Genomic DNA, 24850 nt, shown 5'->3' with positions numbered 1-24850 from the left:
ACTTCACTGAGTTCTGTGTTTGTACTTCTGATAAAGAGGTAAGATCAGATTTTGTGACCAATTCTTGCAGAAAACTATTCACTTTCAAAGGGTTCACATGTTTATTTTTTACCGTTGGAGACATTAAGACACAGGTGTCGAACATATGACCCCTGGACCAGAATCAGATCCCAAAGGGTCAGTTCCAGCCCATGGGATGAATGTGTGAAATGTGTAAATTATACTGATGATATTAGCAATAAAGGTTGTTAAAATCATTTTTAGTTCAGGTTCCACATTCAGACCAATATGATCTGAAGTGGATCAGGCCAGTAAAATAATAACAGAATAACTATAAATAATGACAAATACAAGTGTTTTCTCTTTGTTTTAGTGTAAAAAGTAAAATTCCATAAAAATGTTTACATTTACAAACTATCCTGTAACAAAAATTATAAATAATCTAAACAAACATGAACCTGAAATGTCTTAGAGCGACATTGTGCTTTTTAAAATAGCATTATGCATTTTAAAACATTTCCCTGTGGTCTATATAAACTGTTTTTGTTTGCTATGCTTGGGTCTGAATTCTTCATTAATTCAACTCCACAGGCCCATCTCAACTGTATTTCTGAGTAATGACCCAAGAATGGTCGTTTTGAGTGCTGGCCCTTTAAATGCAAAAGAGTCACTTCACACCTCACCCCCTCCTGGTTGTTGACCGTGCTGCTCTGTCCCGTTCAGCCACTTGTGTTCATTATGACAACCAACAACGGAACACCTTAGGTAATCAGCTTGAAGTTTTGACATATTTTCAGTATGGATTACAACCGCTGCTGCTGACAAACAATTATGGCGTACTCAGAGAAAGTAACTAGTAAGATGTAACTAGTTATAGATGTAACAAATTAAGAAGGAATTGAAACGGGTTGTAGAAATCCACTCAATTTTTTCCAAAATGAATATAAGATAGCTTTGCAGCACCTGGAGGGTTCAAATTCAAACTATTGAACTATTAGGGACCCCAAATACACAAATAAATGTACTAAAGACTAATAAAAATGGGTTTAGCAAAATATGACCCCTTTAAATATAAATCAGTGTAACTGTACCAATATTCTGTCTGTTATTAAATGTTTTGTGTATTTGTAGATCCACTGTGATCTGTAAATTATAATGTACATGTGGAAATGATAAACTGAGACAGAATATTGGCCAAATTACACTTATTTTTCGTGTTTCATGTTGTTCATTTTATGAAACTTTGTAGATGTAAACACTAACATAATAAAATTGTACTGTTTTCACTATTATTATGTTCCTGGTTCTGATCCAGTTCAGATCATATTGGGTTGAATGTGGAACCTGAACACGAGTTTAACGTCCCTGCTTTAATACAAACCTGATGAACAGGCCTCTCACATCCTCCACATCTCCAAACCTCATAACCAACCTGACAAACACAAACAGACACAACTTTATATGGTACCGGAGCTTCTGTTGGGACCGATCCACACAAACACAGCTTTATACCGTACCGGGGGTTCTGTTGGGACTGATCCACACAAACACAGCTTTATACGGTACCAGGGGTTCTGTTGGGACCGATCCACACAGATACAGCATTATACGGTATCTGGAGTTCCGTTGGGACTAATCCACACAGACACAGCTTTATATGGTAGCGGAGGTTCTGTTGGGACTGACCCACACAGATGCTATACATACGTGGCTTTGTCTTTGTCGCAGACAGACTGGCTAATGTCCACAGATTTCAGAGGAGAAAACGCTCGCTCTGTCAGGTCCAATGGCTTCCGCTGGTCGAAGCGAATAGACAGTTTCCGGGCCTGAAACAGAAGACACGGCTCCCCATTGGACAGAACCTGGTGACAAGACACAAAAGAATCAGCATGTTCACCTTTGGTCCACAGAGACAATCATCCACTTCCACAGCTGTACAAAGCATGGACAGAAAGACTTTAAAGGGAATATCCTGTCATGGTCAAGGGTCAAGGTCAAGTGTATTCCTATAGCACATTTACAACAACACAAAGTGCTGTACAAAGATATAGAAAAAATACAAGACATGATAAAACTAGTGCAAATATATAGATATATAAGATACAGTCTGCTAAAACTGATAAAACAGATACACAATAATAGGATAAATAGGGTCTAAAAACACAAACAGAAGATAAAACAAGTATAAGTCACACACTTGTATTAAAACCAGTGTAAATAGGTTTGTCTTTAAAACAGATTTAAAGTGTTCAATGGACTGTGAACATGTGATGTGTTGGGTCAGAATGTTCTAGAGCCCTAGACCTGAACAGAAAAGGTTCTGTAGCCTTTTGTCCTCAGGTGGGTTTATGGTACATCTAAAATCAGGCAATTTCCTGTGAGTTTATATGGACTTTAATTATTGTAAAAAAGTCATAGTCAGTGTTTCCACAGGTCCTTAGAAAGAATAAAATCCAACTAAATCAGGCCTTTGTACCTCCGTGTACAAAAACCCAACATTATAATTATAATAGATTGTCATAATGGACACAGGATCAGAAGTATCAGCCATTTAAATGAAGATTATGAATAATGAAGTAGAAATGGAAAATTAACCCGGTGAACAGAACCTAGTCAGAACCTGGTCTGGGCAGAACTCCATCACAGAGGTTAAAAACATCATAACTTCCCATATCACACCATGTGCATGTGCAACCCACATTGTAAATATGCAAAAGACATTTAACTTTAATTCTATATTTGTATAAATATTTATATAAATACCACATTTCTTATTTTTCTGTTTATACAGTATTTAATTTTTCACTCGTTTGTTGTTTGTTGCTGCTGTTAACTGTGAAATGTACCCACGGTGGATCAGTAAAGTCTTATGTTATGTTATGTTATGTTATGTTATGTTATGTTATGTTATGTTATGTTATGTTATGTTATGTTATCTTATCTTATCTTATCCCATCTCATCTCACCTCACCTCACCTCGTCTCATCAGTGAACTGTATCTGTCAACCCGCTGCCCTCCTTTAACTGTGTATTTGCCATCACCTGTTTTTCTACTTCACCAGTGCTATGGAATCTGTCATGGATGGGGAACATCTTCATCGAATCAGAGCCTTTCTAAAGGCAGCGTGGACTTGGAGGTTTGATGGACTATTTGGTTTATGTGGTCGAACTAAACACCTGATGTTTTGCATCGTTTGAAACTACTGACTTTGAGTACCGCTTCTTCCAGTTTATTTGTCAACAATGGCTGAGGCAACATCGAAGTGTCACTGCTGTGTGCCCCAATGTACATCAAATAAACAAAGGTAACCATATTTAAGCTTTCATGGTTTTCCTTCAGATTTAGTTGTGAAGAAGAAATGGGTTGTCGCAATTCACCGAGATGAGGGGCCGAACTTGAGAATCCAATCAGGAAGTATGTTTGTGTGTAGCCAGCATTTCTGGGAAGAGGATTACCAGGTAAACATCAGCAGTATTGTGAAGGGAATCAAGAGGTTAAAAGTAGGGAAACACCAGAGTCCTGCACCGGGTCAGGTAAACCACAAAACATAAGGGGACGGGTAAAAAAAATAAGAATTTTCAGGGGTTCTGGCAGCGGTAAAATTAAACAAATGAGGGTGGGTAGCGGGCAAAGAAGTGTAAAAAATAAAAGAAGATTCATGGATGAAAATAATTTGCAGGACATTTAATGCTGATGATCCTCTAATTTCACCATGGTTGATCCACAGCTGGTTGGTTTTATTGTGAAGTGGGCTTCACCTCTGTTTATTTCTGGCCAAAGATGTCATTGAGCACCACATATTAAAGATTTATTGATGGTGTGCATTTTAGTCAAAAATAAAGCCCTTAAAAGTGAGTTACTGTGTAGACAATGTGTTTAATCACAGGTCGGGTCAGGTTGTGGGTCTAATGTGCATGGGGACGGGTGGGTGCGGTTTGGACATGAAAAAAAACATGTGGGTAGCAGGTCAGGTTGTGGTACTCAGCTTTGCGGGTACAGACAGGTGCAGGTTTGGAAAGTGGACCCATGCAGGACTTTGGTTGCCTTTGATTATTTGCTGTACATTGGGGCACACAGCAATGACACTTTGATGTTGCCTCAGTAATTGGTGACAAGTAAAGTGAAGCTGTACCCAAACTCAATAGTTTCAAATTGTTTGTGGGTATTTAGTGTAAAAGGGAATATTTCCCATATTTATCATCGCCACCTGCTGGTCACTTTGGTTTATCATTAAACTTGTCTTCTGTGTTTTCATACTGTGATATTCTGTATTATCTCAGGTTCAAAACACACCACCTTTATATTAAATACCCTTGAAAAGTTTAACTTTTATCAGTTTGAGTCTGGTCTTGTCACTAATGGTGATTGTAGATCCAGAACCCAAACCAGTTCAGAACCACTGGTCTAATGGAATGTGTATAGGTGTCTGGGTTTCAGTGTTCAGCTAAACCGGTTAGAATATAGAAGAACCAGAAACTGCACCACCTTGAGGGGAGGGAAGGGAAGTGCAGCTCCAGGTGTTTGAAGTAACTTCCTCTGAAGAATGTGAGGACGAGCAGGAAACTGAAACAAGACAAAAATGAGACATCAAATACGGAACCCCAATATACAAATGATGATAATTATGGTGATCTTACACATAACTAGTGCTCAACCTCTACTTTACTACCACCATGACTTACTATCTTGATTACTTTACACCACAACTATTTGTGTAGATAATTCATTCTTTTAATTCATTTAAGTGTTGGTCAGGTTAAGTCTCATGTCATTGGCTAATTTTTAACTCTCATCACATCCTGCTTTATACATTTAGTAGCTAAACTAGTTTTTCCACAGAAGAAAGCGCTCTCACCACTTTGGATAATGATGATAATAATATACAGTATATAATTGTATAATTATTAATATTTATTTTTGCTGCAGCTTTTTTTTTTATCAGTGTTGGATTATGCAGATGTTTTATACATGAATGTTTCTGCTCAGTGTCTTCAGATGGTGGACTCTTTTCCCATGATGCTCCTCTCAGGTTCATACTAATTGTAAAGTGTTGACACCACTGTGAGGTATACTCTGGGGCAGTGCTTCCTGCGGAACATAGTGTGCGGTGAGAAATCATCAGGTGTGCCATGGAAGATATCCAGTTTCACCTGATGGTACTCTAAGCGAGCAGTGTGATATGATATGTACGACTGCATGCGCCAATGATCCACTCTACAACAACAGTTTGCAAAGTGAAAATAAAGTGAACCGGCCAGGATGCGGTGCGTTTTGTTGATAAAGCCCCCTTCACTAGTGATGCGCGGATCAGTGAGTTACCAGTGGGACTCGCATGTGGGGTTGGGGCGCGGGGGGGGGGGGTATGCCTCTATTACATGGATCTCAATCGTAAGCGGGGGTCCATCCGAGGGGTTGCTGATGCACCCCTCTCAGCTTTTCCAAATGCCCAGCGTCTTTCTTCCAATTCCTGCAAGAATATCGCTTTTGTTCAACTGAATAGACTCAGGTTCACACTGAGGGAAGTAAATTGAGACTAGATTTGCATTTATTTCAATAAACATACTTTTTGTGAAATTTTTTGTTTGGGGTGTGGCTTGTGGTTTTATGTAAAATATGTGACGTGGCTCAAAAAGGGTGGGAAACACTGTTCTGGGGTAGGATCTCCTGGGCCGACTGGTCCTGAGCCGACTGGTCTTACTCCTAGTTCAACTGGTACTGGTCTCTAAATGGTCTGTTCCTGGTTCAACTGGTCCTGGTCTCAGTCTGACTTGTCCTGTTCTGGTCCAACAGGTCCTTGTCCGACTGGTCCAGGTCGTTCACCAGAAGGATCAGCCATTGGTTCATGTTTATATATAAGTCAGTATTTCTTGCTGACTCTACATTTGTACATTAATTGTGAAGAGAAATTCTGATATTTATTTTCTCCATACAAATGATCATATATGGTTTTCTGTTCCATTTGTTCATACAGAACTGGGTCAAAGGGCTTTTGTTTATTCTGACCTTATGATGAATCAGCTGCACAAAGACTGAAACTGGCTGAGATCATTTCTTTGAGTGTTTTAAGTCCAAACTGAGAATTCTTGAGTCTGACTTCATGACATGCACTTATTTTTTTTCATCTGCTTGTAAATGTTATTTTTACTGACTGTTTATTGATAAAAGTGTGTGTTCTGTGTGTTTTAACTGTGTAATCTTGTAACTGTGTTGTATTTGCTGCTGCCTATCATGGTCAGGACTCCCTCATAAAAGAGGTTCTTATTCTCATTGGGATTTTCCTGGTTAAATAAAGGTTAATAAATAAATAAATAAAATGATCTGTTCAATCATTTACAGTGGAATCGGGCGCGGATGTAGTTTTTCCAGTTTTACCTGGCAGAAGCTGTTGGTCATCTTCATCCGCTGTCGTTCTGCTGCTCAGCTAAAGTCAGACATGAACATTTCAGAGTCACTTTCATTAATGTCACTAACATTTCCTCTATAATTACTTGAACAGATGTCTCTATGTCTGATCTGGTTTTACCTTGTCTGTGTTGATTTCAATACAAAATAAAGATCCAAATGTTTTGCTTGTTTAAATTCATTTCATTTTCTCTTTTCTTCACTTTAAAAAAAACCATGAACCTCACAAACATGTTGATCAGAGTGTGTGTTGTGCCTCCACACGTGGACGTATAAATACACTCACCTGTGATGTGAGATCCAGCACCACTGTGAACAGGAAATGACAAAACCATCAGTAAACACATAATGATATTAGGTTTATTCTCATTACTCAGTTTTAGTCTCAATCCCAGTCTTATAAATGGATTTAAATGTCTCTTTAACTTTGCTTTGACATCTTGTTTTTAGTGATGACAGTTTGTCTTTTATGTTCAGTTTAAGGTATTTGAACACATGATGTCCACTGTGTCTGTATCTGTAGTTCATTTATTTTTATTTGGTTATTACACTGACACATTATGACATATACATAGGATAAATACACTACTTATTATGTATGTTATATAATAATAATAATAATAATAATAATAATAATAATAATAATAATAATAATAATAATAATAATAAGAAGAAGAAGAAGAAGAAGAAGAAGAAGAAGAAGAAGAAGAAGAAGAAGAAGAAGAATTAAAGCTGCAAGGAGCATTGGGCGGGACCTCGCACCAGGCGTTCCGCCTCCCCCGCGATCCGCCTCCCGTGACCGTCGACACCTCAGCTCCACTCAAACCTCTCCGTCCCCATACCAGTTCCCACCGTTTAGTGTCCGTCCTCCTTACATCTCTACAGAACACCAGCGACCCTCTGCTGAAACCACCACCACCTTTAATGAGACTTTTCTTTTGGAACCCTACTGTGTGTATGTGCATTTGTTTTGTATGTGAGAGAAAGAATCAGTTTGAAAAATGAATAGAAATTGTATGAATAATTGAGCCTAAAAGTGATTATTTATTGCATTTAAGGCTACTATTTTGGAGAAACCCTATTGTGTGAGCATGTGTGTCTGTGAGAAAGAGTACTTTTGAATGAAGAAACATTGTACAAACAGTTGAGCGTTTGGTCATAAAAATGAAAAGAAGTTATATAATAGACATTATGTATTATTTTTAATAGGGGTTTTATTTTGAAAAAATGTACTCCATGTACTTTTTAAAGTGTGCAAAATGTCCAATATCCACAATATAATGCAATAAAACCTGTTTTAAAATGAACGAAAAAAAAAAATAAATAAATAATAATAATTGGATTGCCTGGGACTTTAACCAGGGTTCTCCTGGTCAATAGAGAGCAGCACTAACCACTGCACTATAGACAGGAATACACAAGAAGGCACCAGCAAGAGTTTTATAGGGATTTGGTCATTGTGAAAAGTGAAACTAAACGTACTGTTCAAAAAAATCACCATTATTCCATAACCGTAGGTCGTATCTGAAAAATTCTTTCACTTTTGGATTCTGCAGACTTAACTGATGTAAAGTCTGAAATGAATAAGCAGTAATTGCAGAAATGTAGAGTAACTTTCAAAGGCAGATTGCCAACTTCCTGTTGGAGTTAGCTCATGAGTGTCAGTGTATGATTAGTCGGGCTCAATCAGACCAACATTTTGGCATTTGTTTCATGTTTCTGTGACATTCCTACTGGCTGCTAGAGCAGATTTTGTGTGTTTTTTAGTACAAAGGTGGCGCTACAGAGTCCATTTTGGCACCCAAGGGGTTAATTTTGATATTAAATCAAAGTGTTCACCAGCCATGAAATACATGGCAAATTTGGTGAGTTTTGGAGCATGTTAAGGGGGTCAAATGGCAGTCTAAAGTGGAAAAAGTATGAAAATAAACAAATTGCTATAAATCAATAACCGTACATCCTATCTCCAAAATTTTTGCATGTGAGCATTGTGCTGAGTCCTGTGAATGCGTAGATATGTCACATGTGGGGAAAAATTCCAAAGTGAAAAATGAGTTCCAAACATCACAACTTTGCAGGCTTCTAAAAAAAAACTAAGGCAGTTATGGGAAAAAGTGTGACGAAACTTTTTCGAGGAGGGTTCACTCTATCTTTTGGTGCTATTTAGAAGTCAATACGACAAACGGTGTAATCGGAGTTAGTTTTAGAAATTTTATTTTGAAAAGCATATTGCGAACTTCCTGTTGGAGATAGCTCATAGGTGTCAGCACGTGATTTGTTGGGCTTGATTAAACAAACGTTTTGGCATTGGTTTCGTGTGTCTATGACATTCCTACTGGAAGTTTGCGATTTGAGCATTTTATTTTGAAAGGCAAATTCTGAACTTCCTGTTGGAGTTAGGTCACAAGTACCCGCACGTGATTTGTCGGGCTCGATGAGACAAAAATTTTGGCGTTGGTTTCATGTTTCTATGACATTCCTACTGGGCGCTAGGGCAGATTTTGTGTATCCAGGGGGCGCTAGAGAGCCCATTTTGGCACCTATGGGGTTAATTTTTACATTTTAGAAAATTTTTCACCAGGCCTGACATGTGTGCCAAATTTGGTGAGTTTTTGAGCACGTTTAGGGGGTCAAAATCCAGTTCAAAGTTACGTCAGAAAAAAAAAAAAAACGAACGAATAACAATAGGGCCTTGCTTGCAGGCAAGGCCTCTCACTATGTGAGAGGGCCTTACCTTTCGGCTCGGTCCCTAATAATAATAATAATACATTTTATTTATAGGCGCCTTTCTTGGTACTCAAGGACACCGTACAGTAAAACAGTAAAACAGGAGAGTATAAAACAAGCAATAAAGCAGAGTAAAAATAAAAGGCAGGTTAAAAAACTGGACAATGCAATTGCGTTCACAAAGAGAAAGAGGTCCTAAACAGATGCATTTCGAGTCTGGATTTGAAGAGAGGGAGTGAAGTGGTGTTTTCTGAGATCCGGTGGCAAGGAGTTCCAGAGCTGGGGAGCAGAGCGGCAAATAGCAAGGGTGTCAAACTCATTTTAGTTCAGGGGCCACATTCAGTCCAATATAATCTCATGTGGGTTAGATCAATAAAACAATAACAGTGAAAAAAGTAAAATTACATGATGAAAATGTTTGCATCTACAAACTATCCTTTAAAAAATGGGGTGCATACTGGCCCACGGTGGGTGGCTGTCTGGGGCAGCCTGGTTTCCCCGGTGTGCTGAGTGGGGCCCCTGCCCAGGGGGGCGGGTGGCTCCTGGGCTCATGGGGCTAGGGGGCCCGTGCCTTTTTTGTCCCCGAGTGGCCGGCGCCTGGCACCTGGCGGGGGTTTGGTGGGTGACATCCCTGGTCCCCTGGGGCCTGTGCTCGGCTGCTGTGGGGCCTCCAGCAGGGGGCCTCCCTCGACCATCTTCAGGACAAGTGCACCATCACCTCTAAGGGGGGGTGGACTGGATCCTCTTCTCTGTGTTGTCTGCTGGTTGGCCAGGCCTTAGGATCCTCTTTGTTGGCCCCTGGTCCTTGGAGGGGTTGCATTTGCAGTTGCATGGATGTGTTCATCACTGAGTGCACCTCAGTGTCTTTGCCTTGTTCTCTTTACTACGTAGTGGTGCGGTCACTCTGTGGCGGGGGGATTGGTGTGGGTAGCTGATTGTGGTGTGGATCTGTTGCTGGTGTTGTTTTTGTGCTGTCATTGTTTGTGGTATTCTACTCATGTTTTCCTCTCCTGTATTTCTCATTTGGCAGCTCTAATTTATCTTCTTTTACTGAAATTTCCTTTTTTTTTTTTCTTCTTTTCCCTCTGCCCAGTTTTCTTGGTTCTTGTTTTGGTCATTGTTGCCATTGTGGTTATCACCATGATTATTATTGTTAGTAGTTGTAGTACTGTTGGTGTTCCCCTCTGGGGGTCTTCCCCACTTTCTTCTCCCCTTTTCTCCCCCCTCCACTCTCTCCTTCTCTCCTCCCCCTTTTAGAACACATCTCACTGGAAAACCTAAACTGAACCACCACCATGTAACACCCAGCAGTAGAGCCCCTCTCTGTTTGGTCCCTTCTCCTCTCTCTCTCTCTCTCTCTCTCTCTCTCTCACACACACACACACACACACGCGCACACCAGTGTATAATGATGAATATGTAATCAGTATCTGTTTTTGTCTTGTCTTACTTGTTGTCATATCTTTCACATGTTTGGTTATGTTTTCAATAGCAACCACTTAGCTGCCTTGTCCCACGGTCTTGTTTTATGTCTGTTTAGTCCCACTGTCTTGTCTTGTCCTGTCCCTTACACTGTGGGCTATATGACCCTCCCTCTATGTATATGTATACAAGCAAGGAATGGATGAACACGTGAATATGAAAGTTGGAAACTGTCACTTAAAAACAAGCTGTAATTACAAATAAAGTGTCCTCCAAAGAGGGGTGGTGGTGGCGGGTTAAAAAGAAAAGAAATTGTTCACCTTGAGGGAAGAGATTCATTGGGGGTCAGCATTTCTGTTAATCTGGATCCAGCCCACACCCCCTCCACCATTAGCGGCTGTGAATGGACTCGTCCGCAGGCTGCCTGTAAGCCCATTGTAATTGTAAAAAAAGGACCAATGGCCCTGTAGCTTACCGGGCAAATGAAAAGCTTTGGGAAATGTATCCAGATGCCATTTATCATCACCCAGTTATGTGTATGTATTATATTACAGAAATAGCCCATGTTTTGGTCATATTCCGATCAGATCAGTTAAAAATTCAAATTCCAACTTGATATCATTGATTTACTTACTGATTTATTGTATCAATCCACTTCCTATCTGTTATAATGGGAAAATTTTTCAAAGTCACACCAAATCCAGAATCAGATCCAGATCGAAATAATTTCACTAACTTTTGTTGACATCATAAACAAGCTGTATACCAAGTTTGAAGTTAATCGGAACTGTAGTTTCGGAGAAGAAGATGATTGAAATTTTTTCTCCATAATAGCCCATGTTAAATTTTCCGTAAGTTCCCGGATCCAGAAGAAGATCCTGACCCACATGTGGCCATTATGTTTTGGTCATCTCCCCATCAGGGCTGGACAGTAGAAATTTCAACTTGATATCATTTATATTTACAGAGTTATTGCATCAATCCACTTCCTATCTCTTATAATGGGGAAATTTTTCAAAGTCGCTCCAAATCCAGAATCAGATCCGGATCCACTAACTTTTGTTGGCATCATCATAAAGAAGCTGTATACCAAATTTGAAGTCAATCGGAATTGTAGTTTCGGAGAAGACAATTGAAATTTTTGTAACGGACGACAGACGACGACGACAGACAACAACGACAGATGACAATGACAGATGACGACGACAGACGACGACAGACGACGACAGACGACGACAGACGACGACGGAGGCCGCATGACGACAATAGCTTACGGCCTGTTGGCCGGTAAGCTAAAAACTAATAACTCAAAAGAGAAAACACCCCCCTACACACACTCATTTACATCAGAGACTCTGCTGTGGAGATTGTGGAATCATCCAAATTCCTGGGGGTTCATGTCTCGGACAATCTAACCTGGTCCCTGCGCATAAACTCTCTGGTTAAAAAGGCCAACCAGTGCCTGCACTTCCTCCACCGGTTAAAGAGAGCCCATCTGAGCCCAGCTGTCCTCACCTCATTCTACAGAGGAACCACAGAGTCTGTTCTCTCCAGCAGCATCTCCCTATGGTATGAGAGCAGCAGCCTCATGGACAGGAAGGCACTGGGGAGGGTGGTGAGGGCAGCACAAAAAATCATTGGGTCCACACTGCCAACCATGGCTGAGCTGGCAGAACAGTGCTGTCTGTCCTAGGTGAGGGGTATTGATAGAGACACCTCCCACCCCTTCAACAAAGCATTTTCCCTCCTGCCCTCGGGGAAACGCCTCCGGAGCCTGAGGTGCAAAACTGCCAGATTTTTAAATAGTTTTTATCCAATAGCCATAAGACTGCTTAACAAAAGTTGAGGGGGTGAAGTGAAAAACAGAATGTGCAATAATAGGTGCAATAGGGACCCCTCCATCGTGCAATATCTCTTTTTTGTCTTTACTATGTATTAGGCCTGTAATGGTACACGTACTGAACCGAACCGTTTCGGTACACACCTGTTCGGTTCGGTACACAGCTGTACCGAAACGGCACAGTATGTTGAGAAAAAGAAAAAGGAATGAAAGACGTCGTTCGATGCGGAACTTTAAATCCGCGCAAGTTTCACACGGACATATTGAAGGAGCACACACTGACACGAAATACGAAATAGCAGCTGATATAAGGTAAAAAAAACACAAACAACAAATATGATGTGAACCTGGAAGGAAGAGACTGAAGACCCCCCCACCATCATTACAGTCCAGTTTGGATCAGTTCAGGTCCCGGTGAAAGACAAAGAGGAAGGAGATGGTGATAAGACGAACGTTGTTTGGCCCCTAGGAACTACGGTAGTTCTAAAACACTGACACTAGCTCTGTCTGTGTCTCTCTCACGCACGCTGTATAACAGAGGAATAGAACTTGGAGTTGAACGTTGAAAGTATATAAAAATAAAGTTTCACTTTCGTTTCACGCCAGCATTAGTTACGTTAGTTATGGACCAGACCGCACCCCAACAAACAAAAAAAACAACAAACAAACGATCACCCAGACAAATCGCACCTTGCGCGTGCGCGCACACGCACACCAACATATAAAGTGTCCTAAACAGTTTGTTCTCTGTCCTAAAATAAATAATTAATTTGGTTAAGTTTGTTGTCAATGTTTCTCTTCAGTTTGTTTAAACAGAATACCAGTTTACCCTCCTGTTAATGTTGCACTTCATGCAGAATTTTTTTGTTGATATTTTTATGAAGAATGTGAACTGACAGAACTGATTAGATTTTTTTTTGTTTGTTCAAAACTACCTTTCAGGGAAAAGTGCAATACTAATGTTTAAAATACATTTTGTAATATTAATAATTTATTTTCTATTTGATTTATAGCAGCAGAATTATATTATTCCTGTTTTTCTATATTCTATTGTCTCCAAAATTGGGGGGAAAATGTTCAAAAATTCATAAATGCATTAAAGACATTTTGAGGGGTTTTCTGTCTTCCCGTACCGAACTGAAAAAAAAAAACGAACCGTGGCTTTCAAAACCGAAAACGTACCGAACTGAAAATTTTGTGTACCGTTACAGGCCTACTATGTATGTATGTATGTATGTATGTATGTATGTATGTATTTATTTATTTATTAGTGCAGTTCTTTATATTTTATCATATATATGGGTTGATTTTAGTTGGTGTTTTTAGGATCTTTTTTCTGTGTTTTTATTTCATGCTGTGCATTTTGCTATTTCGTTCTGTAACACCATCTGGGATGTTTTTATTGAATGACCAGGCCTGAACTGGCTAATCGGGAGGACCGGGACAATTCCCGGTGGGCCGGTACAATATTTAGGCCGCGAGGGCCGGATTTCACTTTAAATATATATTTAATATTTTATTTATTTATTTTGGGGGGGGGGGGGGGGGGGTGTTCAGTCATAGCACTGAGTTGATCACATAATCTGCAACCGCTGTTCCTGGGCCACCACCCCCTCTACTAGTAAACTGTTTTTTTCTTCCTCTTTTTTGCAGATGCACCGTGACCTGACGTAATATGTCCTTGCATACGGTTAGTAGCTCTGTACTGTAGCTGTGTATCACATACGATCTCTGCTCTGTAGGCTATGTTGATGGTCAGTTGTGTTTGCTGTTTGAAACATGGATAATAGAAAGAGCAAGGGTGGCGCAGAGGAAGACAAGAATTAAAAGAGGAAAGCTCTTGAAGCTAACGCAGCCAAATGTGCCAAAATCTGCAACTTTTTCACAATAACGACCTCCCGGTTGGAAACAACTAATGAGGACGATGAAACGGGTAAACCACCTTTCAAGCTAGTTAATTACTGAGTCAATGAATTGTGTGGCATTGTGGCGTGTAACATAACATTATGCAATTTAAATAATAGTATGATGCGACGCCACATAACTGGAAAACTTTGTCTTGTAGCTCCTCAGAGTCAGAAAGAAGATCCAGCACCAGACACCAGCCATGAGCCCACAAGTCCAGAGTGGGCAGGTAGGACTGCTCATAGAGTGAATATTATTAGAATAAATAGGCTACAATGAAAAGTATGGTGCAGGCCTGTTCAATATGAAAGGTGCTCTGAGATGCTAGATGAATCAGCACTACATGAATGAAACTGACATGAAGGCTTTGCAAAATAGAACATTTGTGCTGAGAATTATGACATTTTTTAAATGTGATTTAGTGTCAGAAGCAGAGCCCGGAGCCAGTAGTGATGAGGGAATTACTCCTGTCAGGATGGAAGGAAAAGGTAAGATGTTGTAACAGATTGGGTGAACAAGCAAGCATTACTTCCAGTAAAACCACTTTCTACACCCAAACGATAGTCCTGACCTATTTTATTTTTTATCATTAAAAGTGAGACAGTAAATACACAAAGCCCACAACTGAAAGGCAATAGCATAAAGTAATATTAAATAAGCCTGCATATTTTGCCAATGTAAATATCTTAATTGGTTAAGCAAGTCAAAATGTCTGTAGATATTATTTTTTATTGTGATCCAGGTGCAGGCGAGTCTAGGGAAACTGGAGGAAGTGTGAAAGGGAGAGCAGAGTCTACTGATGACAGAGGGGCAGCTCAGCAGCACAACCCTGAACCACTAGTCAGAAATGAGACAGAAGAAGATAACATGTAAGGTTGTAATTACATGATCTTAATAATAATTGGTCGTGATCTAAAGTGAGCCGGACTGAGGTATGAAACTCCAGGGCTGAAAATGAGTCTCAGTCCGGCCCTGAGAATGACAATTAATAAATCTGAATCTGAATCAATATGCTGTTTTTGCCTGTCCCAGACCGACCTTGTTAGTGTGTGATCACAGCCCGACCTGGTCCTCCCATCGTGTCCCGGTGTTTCCATTGATCTGGATCCATAATATTCTGGCCACTGGAAGAAATACAAGCCACTGCTATCAAGACAAGGAAGCTCCTTACCATACATGGAGGGTTTCACCCTAAATCCAGCATCCTGAGGCTGTACACAAAGCGAAAGGGGGGGGACTAAGGACTAGTAAGTGTCAGAGCTACTGTCCACGAGGAAACGGCAAACCTCCAGGAATATATCAAGAAGATGGCCCCCAATGACCAACTGCTGAGTGAACGCCTCAGGCAACAAAAGCCTAGTAAGGAGGACCATAGACCATGATAAGGTCTATCATGGAAGGACAAGCCCCTGTATGACATGTACCACCAATAAATTGAGAAAGTAGCTGATATCGAGAAAACATCCCAGTGGCTGGAAGAGGCTGAACTGAAAGACAGCACAGAGGCACTATTCATGGCTGCACAAGAACAGGCCCTGAACACCAGGGCAATAGAGTCTACCACACCAGACTACACCCCAGGTGAAGGCTGTGTAGAGAAGCCCCTAAGACAGTCCAGCACATCACAGCAGGGTGCAACATGCTGGCAGGCAAAGCATACATGGAACGGCATAACCAGGTAACGGGCATAGTATACAGCACCACTGTACTGAGTATGGACTCGAGGTCCCAGGGTCAAGATGGGAGACACCCCTAAAGTTGATCAAGAACAAACAGGCCAAGATCCTGTTGGACTTCCAGATCCTGACAAGATGGTGATGGCCAATCAGCCAGACATAGTGGTGATGGATAAACATCAGAAGACAGTGGTTGTGATAAATGTAGCAATCCCAAGTGGTAACAACATCAGAAAGAAAGAACACGAGAAGCTTGAGAAACACCAAGGGCTGAAAGAGGAGATAGAGAAAATGTGGGGTGTGAAGGCAACAGTGTTACCAGTAGTGATTGGGGCACTAGGGGCAGTGACCCCCAAGCTGAGAGGATGGCTCCAGCAGATACCAGGAACAACATCAGAAATCTCTGTCCAAAAGACCGCAGCTAGGAACAGCTAAGATCCTGCACAGAACCCTCAGGCTCCCAGGCCTCTGGTAGAGGACCCAAGTCTGAAGGCGGCACTGCCCAGGTGGCCAAGAAAAAAACAAAACAAAACAAACAAAATATATCCATCCATCCATCCATCCATTGTCTTCCGCTTTATCCAGGGCCAGGTCACGGGGGCAACAGTCTAAGCAGGGATGCCCAGACTTCCCTCTCCCCAGACACCTCCTCCAGCTCTTCCGGGGGGACCCCAAGGCGTTCCCAGGCTAGCCGAGAGACATAGTCTCTCTAGCGTGTTCTAGGTCTTCCCCGAGGTCTCCTCCCAGCGGGACATGCCCGGAACGCCTCCCCAGGGAGGCGTCCAGGAGGCATCTGAAACAGATGCCCGAGCCACCTCAGCTGGCCCCTCTCGATGTGGAGGAGCAGCGGCTCTACTCCGAGCTCCTCCCTGGTGACCTAGCTCCTCACCCTATCCCTAAGGGTGCGCCCAGCCACCCAGCCACCCAGCCACCCTACAGAGGAAACTCATTTTGACCACTTGTATGATCTTGATCTTGTGCTTTTGGTCATGACCCAAAGTTCATGACCATAAGTGAGGGTAGGAACGTAGATTGACCGGTAAATCGAGAGCTTCGCCTTTCGGCTCAGCTCCTTCTTCACCACAACCAACCAATACAGCGGTCAAACAATATATATATATATATATATATATATATATATATATATATATATATATATATATATATATGTATGTATATATATATACATATATATATATATATATATGTGTGTGTGTGTGTGTGTGTATATATATATATATATATATACACACACACACATATACATATATATGTGTGTGTATATATATATATGTATATATATATATATATATATATATATATATATATATGTATATGTATATATATATATATATCTTTAGGGCTTTCATTCATAATTGAGCTCCATTTCAAAACAAATTTCTCTCACATGGTTAAAGGTAATATGCTGCTCACGTTAATGCCCCTCGGCCAAATATAGTGTAAGATTGTGTTGAAAGATAGTGCCCTATAATTTAGATTACAGTGTCTTTGTGTGAAACTTATTACATATAGTACATATTTATATTTGACAGTACTCAGATATTATAACTGCACAAGGCTGTTTCAAGCAAACATATCACCCCAACAAGCGTATGAAAAATATTTTTGTGAGCACATCCAGCATGCAAAACATTTTAATACCCATTGCCAATGTACTGTAGATCTGGAAACAGGTCCATGTGATTCAAGTTTTGCCCTTGCTAGAAGTGTCTTAAGGTGCTGCAAAATCCAAGCAACTAGCAATTTAGCACTGCTAAAGTTAATTATCCTTTCATTATACAATATAAAATGTAAACTAATTTATTTTCTTCTATTATACTAAAACCAATATAACTTAAATTACTGAAGAAAAAAGTTTATTTCTTATTTTCAGGGTGTTGTGACATCAACACTAATATTTTGTGTTCACTGCTTGTGATGTGTAAAAGCTCACAGAATGTCACATGGTACTTTTTTTAAAAAAAAAATTATATAGGCATGTCTCCATTTGATGCCATTTGACTTTGAAAAAGTAGGTCAAGGTGAGCTATTTTCAATAGGCTTCTGCTCCATGCCAAGACGCATCCACAGTATAAATTTGGTGCAGATATCTCAGTGCATTCTTCAGATGATGCGATTACGTCGTTGAATGGACAGACAGACAGACAGACAGACAAAATTATTACAATGCCCCTTCGGCCATTTCTGGCCAAGGGGGAAAAACCCTTTATTATTCCAGTCTTTCTTCCATGTTCATTTGTTCATGTTGGATATGTGTATCTGTCATTCCACTTTACAACACAATACTCTACATAAAAAAAAAAAATAAAAAAAAAAATCAAACCAACGCTCTAATGAACACATAAATTCACAAATAATTTCAACAACCTTCTAAAATTAAGATGATTCATTTATCTGTATTTTTTACACTTTATGTATTTATATGCACCTTCTATGTTCATCTTTATCTGATGAAAGCTGTATATTACCATCAGTCAGGACTGTCTGACATAAAGGTAAAGCACAGATAATATTGTGAATATACTGTAGTATCCACATTAAATGACAAAATCACAACAAAGCCAACGCTGACACAGATACTGAGACACATCAGTAATCTCAACACATTAGGAGTCACAGATTAACCCACAGAGGTCAGGCAACAGCAGTGAACCCAGCTCTCTCTCTGTGTGTGTGTGTGTGTGTGTGTGTGTGTGTGTGTGTGTGTGTTTCTCTCACCTGTGTACAGATGGAGCCTTGAGGCAGGTGGACATCTGCAAACAGGACAGGAGGAAGAGGAGGCAGCCATTGGAAACCATCGCTGTGATGTGTGACACCAACACACACTCTGTCCCCCTGCCCTCTCACTCTAATCTACTTTAATCAGCCCACTGTCTCTAAAACCCCTGACTGACTGAGGAACCAGCCAATCAGGACACAGTCAGGGTGGTCCTGCCCACTGACGAAAGATGTTTCAGACTAAAATAATTGAAAGATCTCCTCTAGTCACATTAGGAATCATGATTAAAAAATACTCTGCTTTGCATAATGCACTGTCACCAGCATTCATTTTGTTACCTCCGCCAGGAGGTATTGTGATCACTTTACTTTGTGGGCATGTGTGTGTGTTTATTTGTTTGTTAGCAAGATAACTCCAAAAGTTATGGATGGATTTTCATGAAATTTTCAGGAAATGTTGATACTGGCACAAGGAAGAAATGATTACATTTTGGTGGTGATGGGGGGGGGGGGGGGGGGGGGGGGCTTTTTCTTGTTCTTTCTGTTCATGGTCTTCTACTAGTAAAGGAAAAGTAGAGCTGGAAACATGGCCAAAAGGTTATTGGGTTAAATTTACCTATCAGTCAGTTTTGATAATTATCACATGACAACACCTGCTGGTCTTGTTATGGTTATCAGTATGTCTGGAATGATGTCTTGTTGGTCTTGTCTAGTCAGATCAGCTTGGTTGAATGTGATGGGTACACAATTTAGGAATGACATGTTGTACTTAATGTCACCTATTTTGAAGGAGAAAGCGGTCCCATCCCTGTGAAGGCTTGGTTCAACACCTGTCTTTTAGCATCACTGGGTACAACCTGCAGCATTGTTCGAAACAGACCACTGCCTCTCAGTGACGTGCAGTGGGGTTCATGACTGGGGAGGTACTGACTCTTTCAGAGCCAGATCTACAAATATATGGTGGCCTGAGAAACTGGAATAGAGAGAGTGAGCAAACGGAATGGCCTGGGTATATGGGCTCTGCATCAAGTCAGCATAGGTAGACTGGCAGGAACTCAACAGGAAACCTTCAAAAAGAGCCATTTCAAACTAAAAATAAAAAAAGTTTATGGTCTTACCTTTATTTGTACATGAAATCCATCCATTCTCAGCTCAGAAATGTAATCCTCCATTTTTGATGAGGTGAATTAAAGTGTATAAAAAAGAACGAAGAAGATTATAAGCACATGAATCTGTGGACTCACAGGCGCCATCTATCATGAGGCAGGGGTACTGTTTGCCTCCCCTAGTGACTTTTTCACTGCGGTTTTATGATTAATCTGCGAGCCTAAACACATTACAGAAATACATTCCATACGTTCTGCAGATTATGGAAGGATAGAGCATATAATCAGTGTTTGAAAGCATTTTAACTGCGATATACAGAGGGACAGCGCCACAATATTTTCATCGGGTACCAGCAGAGTTCATGAGGGGAGTAGACAGTTCTCCGGGAGGCACAGCACAGCATTGCCTCACAACGCATCTCCTCCCTGTATTTGAACGGAGCATGCGGAAATTCTGCTATTCTAATTGACAAAAAAAAAAAAAAAAATAGATAATAATAATAATAATAATAACAATACTGGATTCGAACGGAAAATGAGTTTATAGGACATACCAGCTGACAACTATCAACATTTATTATATTTTATAGACAAGTTTTTTTTCTTTTCAAGATTGACAAGGGAGGCTCTGCCTCCCCTGCCTCCTTTGACTGCACGTCACCGCTGCCTCTGAAGGAATGACCAGCCATTGGCCTTTAGCATATCACTAGGTCTCATCTTGGAGAGGACATGGTACAAGAGCGAAGAACATTCTAGTGAAGAATCATTCAACTTTGTAAACTCAACTCAAGGCTCTTCTGAAAAACTGAAAAAAATAATGCACTAAATACCGACATTGGTGCAGATTCTACTGTGCTGTAAGGGTGTTTGTGCTGTTTTCAGTAAACTCATCTATACGGAAACATATTGCATTCACACAAAAAATGAAATTTGGCTCTGTTTTTCCGAATTAACAAGATAATTATCTCGTTAATTTGGAAAAACAGAGGCAAATTTAAATCTTTTCAGAAAAGAAGTATCTTGTTAATTCAGGAAAACAGAGCCGATTTAATTTTTTGTGCGAATGCAATACGCTTCTGTACATCTATATCAAATAGTGTATTTTTTTTAATACTAGTGTCTCTATTGCAGCTGCTTAGAGAGTGAAATAATTTCAAAACTACAGCCTGCTACAGTCATTTGGATCTGTAACTGTAGGAATTTTTGCTCTGAAAAAGGATAGATGGCCAGAGGTTAAACCCCATCAACAGGCCTAATAGAGGCTGTTAACCTTGAATAGGATTTACATATTGTTACAGATTATGAAAGAGACAGTGGTGTGGTGCCACCTTATGAATGGTAAATAAACCAACATTAAACATAAAGAATTATTTTATAGTAATAATGATCAGGTCAACTACATTGTATTCCATGCCTGCTTAAACAGACCACAAAGCTGTATGGATACAACAATGAGATAGTGAATAATGTACACTTTTACTCCATCTATACTAAAGTAACGTTTATTTCTACATGGAACTAATTTAATTCCCTTGATCAGCTTAATTAAACTTATTACATTTGATATAAATATTTCTGTTTATTTAGTTCATTTTGATAGTGATGTTACGTTAGCCAAAATCCATTAAAAATGTAAGGATAAGTTTAATTACTTTGAAGAGAGAAAATAAATATAAATAAATAAACAGATTTTTACGTTTCAAAACCTTACCCCGAGTGAGAATTTAAATCAGGCATTATATGCAGTCCACTTTTACCGGGGTCCTCCATCTAGACATTGCCGCGGTGCATCCTGGATCCTTCCTTTCCATCCAGGCTCGCTTCAGCAATCATGGGTAGGACCAAACTTCATCCTAAACCCGCTCTAAAAACACGTATTTTGCCGTTTTTAGGTTGGATCTGATCAATAACAACTTATTAACTGACATCGGGTCATTTATTTTTACGTGAAACTATACCTGGATGTTTAAAATTGTAGATTTTATGGGTCCCGTTCTCCGCAACGTGGAGCGGCCATGATAGCGTGTTAGCAGCTTTAGCTTAGCATCGGGCTAACACGTATGAATACTCAATTGTTTTTGGTATTTATTTTTCTTTTGCTTTTATGTTATTCAACCGTAAACTTGTCGTGTATTACATATGTGGGGCCAGGCTCATTGAGTTCGCTGATGCGGTTAACTCAGCAACGTGAAAATACTGGCATTCTGAGAAAAATGAATGTCCGTTTATGAAGCGAAAAACTCAGCTTTAACTCTGACACATTTTGGTTCTAAACTACCTGGAAGAACAGTCTATTCAGAAAAAAATAATTACCTTAGTTATAATATCATTAGTCGTATGCATGATATATGTATACATATGTATTAAACAAAGGCAAATGGAAAAAACTGCATTTTACGGAATAAATATGAAGCAGTCAACACTTATTGTAGATTTTGCGTGTAACAAGATGTGTCCTTACGTAAACTTACCCAATATATTTCTAGACTTGAATTTTATCGAATTTTTCTATGTGCGTATTTCGTCATTGGCAAATTTATTTTCCCCTGCATTTTACGTTTTGCATTTATAAATGGAGAATGAATAGTTTAAATGGGTTGACATTTTCTTAGATTTTAGAGTACATGTAATTGTAATGTTATCTGTACGGAATTCTCTGTAATTTGGAGGAATTTTAGCCTCAGTGTAATGTGAAATATTGGTGATAATACAGTTTGTTTCCTGTCTACCTTATCTTCCAGGAAAGTGTCGAGGTCTGCGTACTGCCAGGAAGCTCCGCAACCACCGTCGTGAGCAGAAATGGCATGATAAACAGTACAAGAAGGCCCATCTGGGCACAGCGCTGAAGGCCAATCCCTTCGGAGGTGCCTCCCACGCTAAAGGCATTGTCCTTGAGAAAGTGTGAGTACCATGGTCAAGGTTTCAGTCAAGAGATGGAGAGCTGATTGGAAATTAAGGGTTTGCTTTCAGGTGCAATTATACTCTGAGGTTTCTGGGGAAAAAATCTACTTTTGTAGAAATTTTGCACATTTAATCAGGCAATTAAATGTACATACTTGATGTGGGTTTTTTTGTTTTGTTTTGTTTTTTTGTGGAAAAGAACAGGTTTTCAACTTCTGATTGCTAAAGTCTGTCAGCTGAATAGATTTGTCTCTATTGAGTATCAGTTTTAGTTTCTGGCACAATGAAGTTTGTTATTGAGGTGTATTTGTTTTATTTAATTTTTTAAAAATTTCACATCATAGGAGATCGACCACAAGTAAACATCAAGTGAATGTTTCCTCTTTGGTAAAAGCCAGTGGCTGGAGCTAAAGGGGGGGCATCAGAAGTAGAAAATCCACTCCCTCCTCATTGCACTCTTCTTGCTCTAAGTGTTTCAATCAATCAAATTTATATATATATATATATATGTATATATGTATATGTATGTATGCATGTATGTATCGCAAAATCATAACAAAAGTTATCTCATGATACTTTACATTTAGAGATTGTCTAAGCCAGACTCTGTTTGAGTCTTGTTTCCCTGTATCTATAAGGTGTTCATTCATTTAATTTGTTTCAAAACCTATGAGCAGCCAAATCACTGTTATGGGGGATTTTTTTTCTTTCCAGGCCAAAAAAGCCCAGAGTAAAGGGAAAGAATTCTCATTTCCTGTCAGACTGCTTAAAATGGAATATGCTGAATGGTACTAATCTGAATTAAATCAGCAGATTGAAACAAACATTAATGTCCATTTGAACTTATTGAACATCAGGTGCAGGTTTCATGGCAGCAGTTGATGCATCATCAAACCGAAGTTTTACAGAAGGAACACTGATGTCTGAACTGAAAACAGCTCTCCAGACTGGGGGGCCATTTGGCTGAAAATATAATCCAGTTTGACAAGACTCTGAAGTGTTTTAATGACTGTGAGGTTCTTCACAGCAGAGCTGACTAAATGCATCAGATGTACGTGGATGGTGTTTATGGGATGAATTCACTATTAGTACAGAGGATTCGATGACAATCGAAAAGAAAACAACCAGACTGGTTTATTTTGACGTTGGGACATTGAACAGACATGCAGGTTCATCTTTTGAAAACCTCATTTGTTGTGATTGTTTTGTGCAGTGGTGTTGAGGCCAAGCAGCCCAACTCTGCCATCAGAAAATGTGTGAGAGTCCAGCTCATCAAGAATGGCAAGAAGATCACAGCCTTCGTGCCAAACGATGGCTGCCTCAACTTCATTGAGGTAAATATAAAACCGTGGCTGCGTTTGAGCTTGAATATCTGCAGGTTTAAGAGACCAACAAAAGTCTGTAGAATTCAGTTCCATGCTTGGATCTTCAACCTCAGCTCCAATCTGACCCGTCTGCTTGACATCCACAGGAGAACGACGAGGTTCTGGTGGCCGGGTTTGGTCGTAAAGGTCACGCCGTCGGTGACATCCCCGGAGTCCGCTTCAAGGTGGTGAAGGTGGCCAACGTGTCCCTGCTGGCGCTCTACAAAGGCAAGAAGGAGAGGCCCAGGTCATAGAGGGTCAGACAGAACAGTCAAATAAACATGTTTTCAGTGACTATAGTGGTCTGTGTTTGTTCCTGAGGGATGATGGGAAATGTCTGGAGTCAAAGTGAAGGTGCATCATTGACATTTAAACAGGCAGAAGTTTCACAATGTAAATAAATGAATGAATTTTCTCTGAACATGATGAAAAAAAAATTATCAAAAACTGTACTTAATATCATTTGATTTTTTTTTTTTTACCAATTAAAGAATAAAGGAAATGTCCTGAAATGCTAAAAAGGAAAAAAATGAAGTTCCATTTTCAAACTAAATAGTTTCAGTCATTTGGAGTTTGAAGTGTTTACTGAGTTTTAAATAAGATGCATGAATTTAAGACTATAATGAAAATACAAGGCTCTTTAAAATGGAGGTCTTAAATATAACCTTTATTCCATTATTGTTGGCTCTGTTGTGATGTTTTGAAATAATAGAACATGGATGATCCAAACTGGAATGACGAAAACATAATACTGAGACTAAATCAGT

General features: G+C 39.8%; 2 protein-coding genes across 4 annotated transcripts in view; one reads left to right on the top strand and one right to left on the bottom strand.

Moving 5' to 3' along the window:
- LOC115419595 (V-type proton ATPase subunit S1-like protein) overlaps positions 1 to 18835 on the bottom strand; it is a 28457-nt gene extending 9622 nt beyond the window's left edge. The window contains exons 1-6 of one of the 3 annotated variants that reach the window (XM_030134487.1): positions 18713 to 18835; positions 6690 to 6712; positions 6378 to 6422; positions 4487 to 4567; positions 1708 to 1862; positions 1382 to 1432 (exon numbers count right to left, since the gene is read on the bottom strand). In XM_030134487.1, the coding sequence (XP_029990347.1) occupies positions 1382 to 1432; positions 1708 to 1862; positions 4487 to 4567; positions 6378 to 6422; positions 6690 to 6712; positions 18713 to 18782 (425 nt within the window). In that variant the 5' untranslated portion in view covers positions 18783 to 18835. The remainder of the gene's footprint in view (positions 1 to 1381; positions 1433 to 1707; positions 1863 to 4486; positions 4568 to 6377; positions 6423 to 6689; positions 6713 to 18712) is intronic. The other 2 variants (XM_030134488.1, XM_030134489.1) reach the window with 2 other exon arrangements.
- Positions 18836 to 21561: 2726 nt separating this feature from the next.
- On the top strand, positions 21562 to 24378 carry rps23 (ribosomal protein S23). Its single transcript, XM_030134494.1, has 4 exons — positions 21562 to 21653; positions 22560 to 22719; positions 23933 to 24053; positions 24191 to 24378. The coding sequence occupies exons 1-4, from the start codon at positions 21650 to 21652 to the stop codon at positions 24335 to 24337; spliced, it is 432 nt and encodes a 143-aa protein (XP_029990354.1). The 5' UTR covers positions 21562 to 21649; the 3' UTR covers positions 24338 to 24378.
- Positions 24379 to 24850: the final 472 nt, after the last annotated feature.

The sequence above is a fragment of the Sphaeramia orbicularis genome, chromosome 5, assembly GCF_902148855.1.
Source record: "Sphaeramia orbicularis chromosome 5, fSphaOr1.1, whole genome shotgun sequence".
In the NCBI taxonomy this organism is placed as follows: domain Eukaryota; kingdom Metazoa; phylum Chordata; class Actinopteri; order Kurtiformes; family Apogonidae; genus Sphaeramia; species Sphaeramia orbicularis.
Note: the sequence above shows the minus strand (reverse complement) of the source record. Positions and strands in the feature narration are given on the sequence as shown.

Excerpts from the sequence above, each read along its gene's own strand:
- rps23 (XM_030134494.1), top strand. Across the intron at positions 22,720-23,932 it reads GGCATTGTCCTTGAGAAAGT|TGGTGTTGAGGCCAAGCAGC; the intron begins GTGAGTACCATG and ends TGTTTTGTGCAG. Across the intron at positions 24,054-24,190 it reads GCTGCCTCAACTTCATTGAG|GAGAACGACGAGGTTCTGGT; the intron begins GTAAATATAAAA and ends TGACATCCACAG.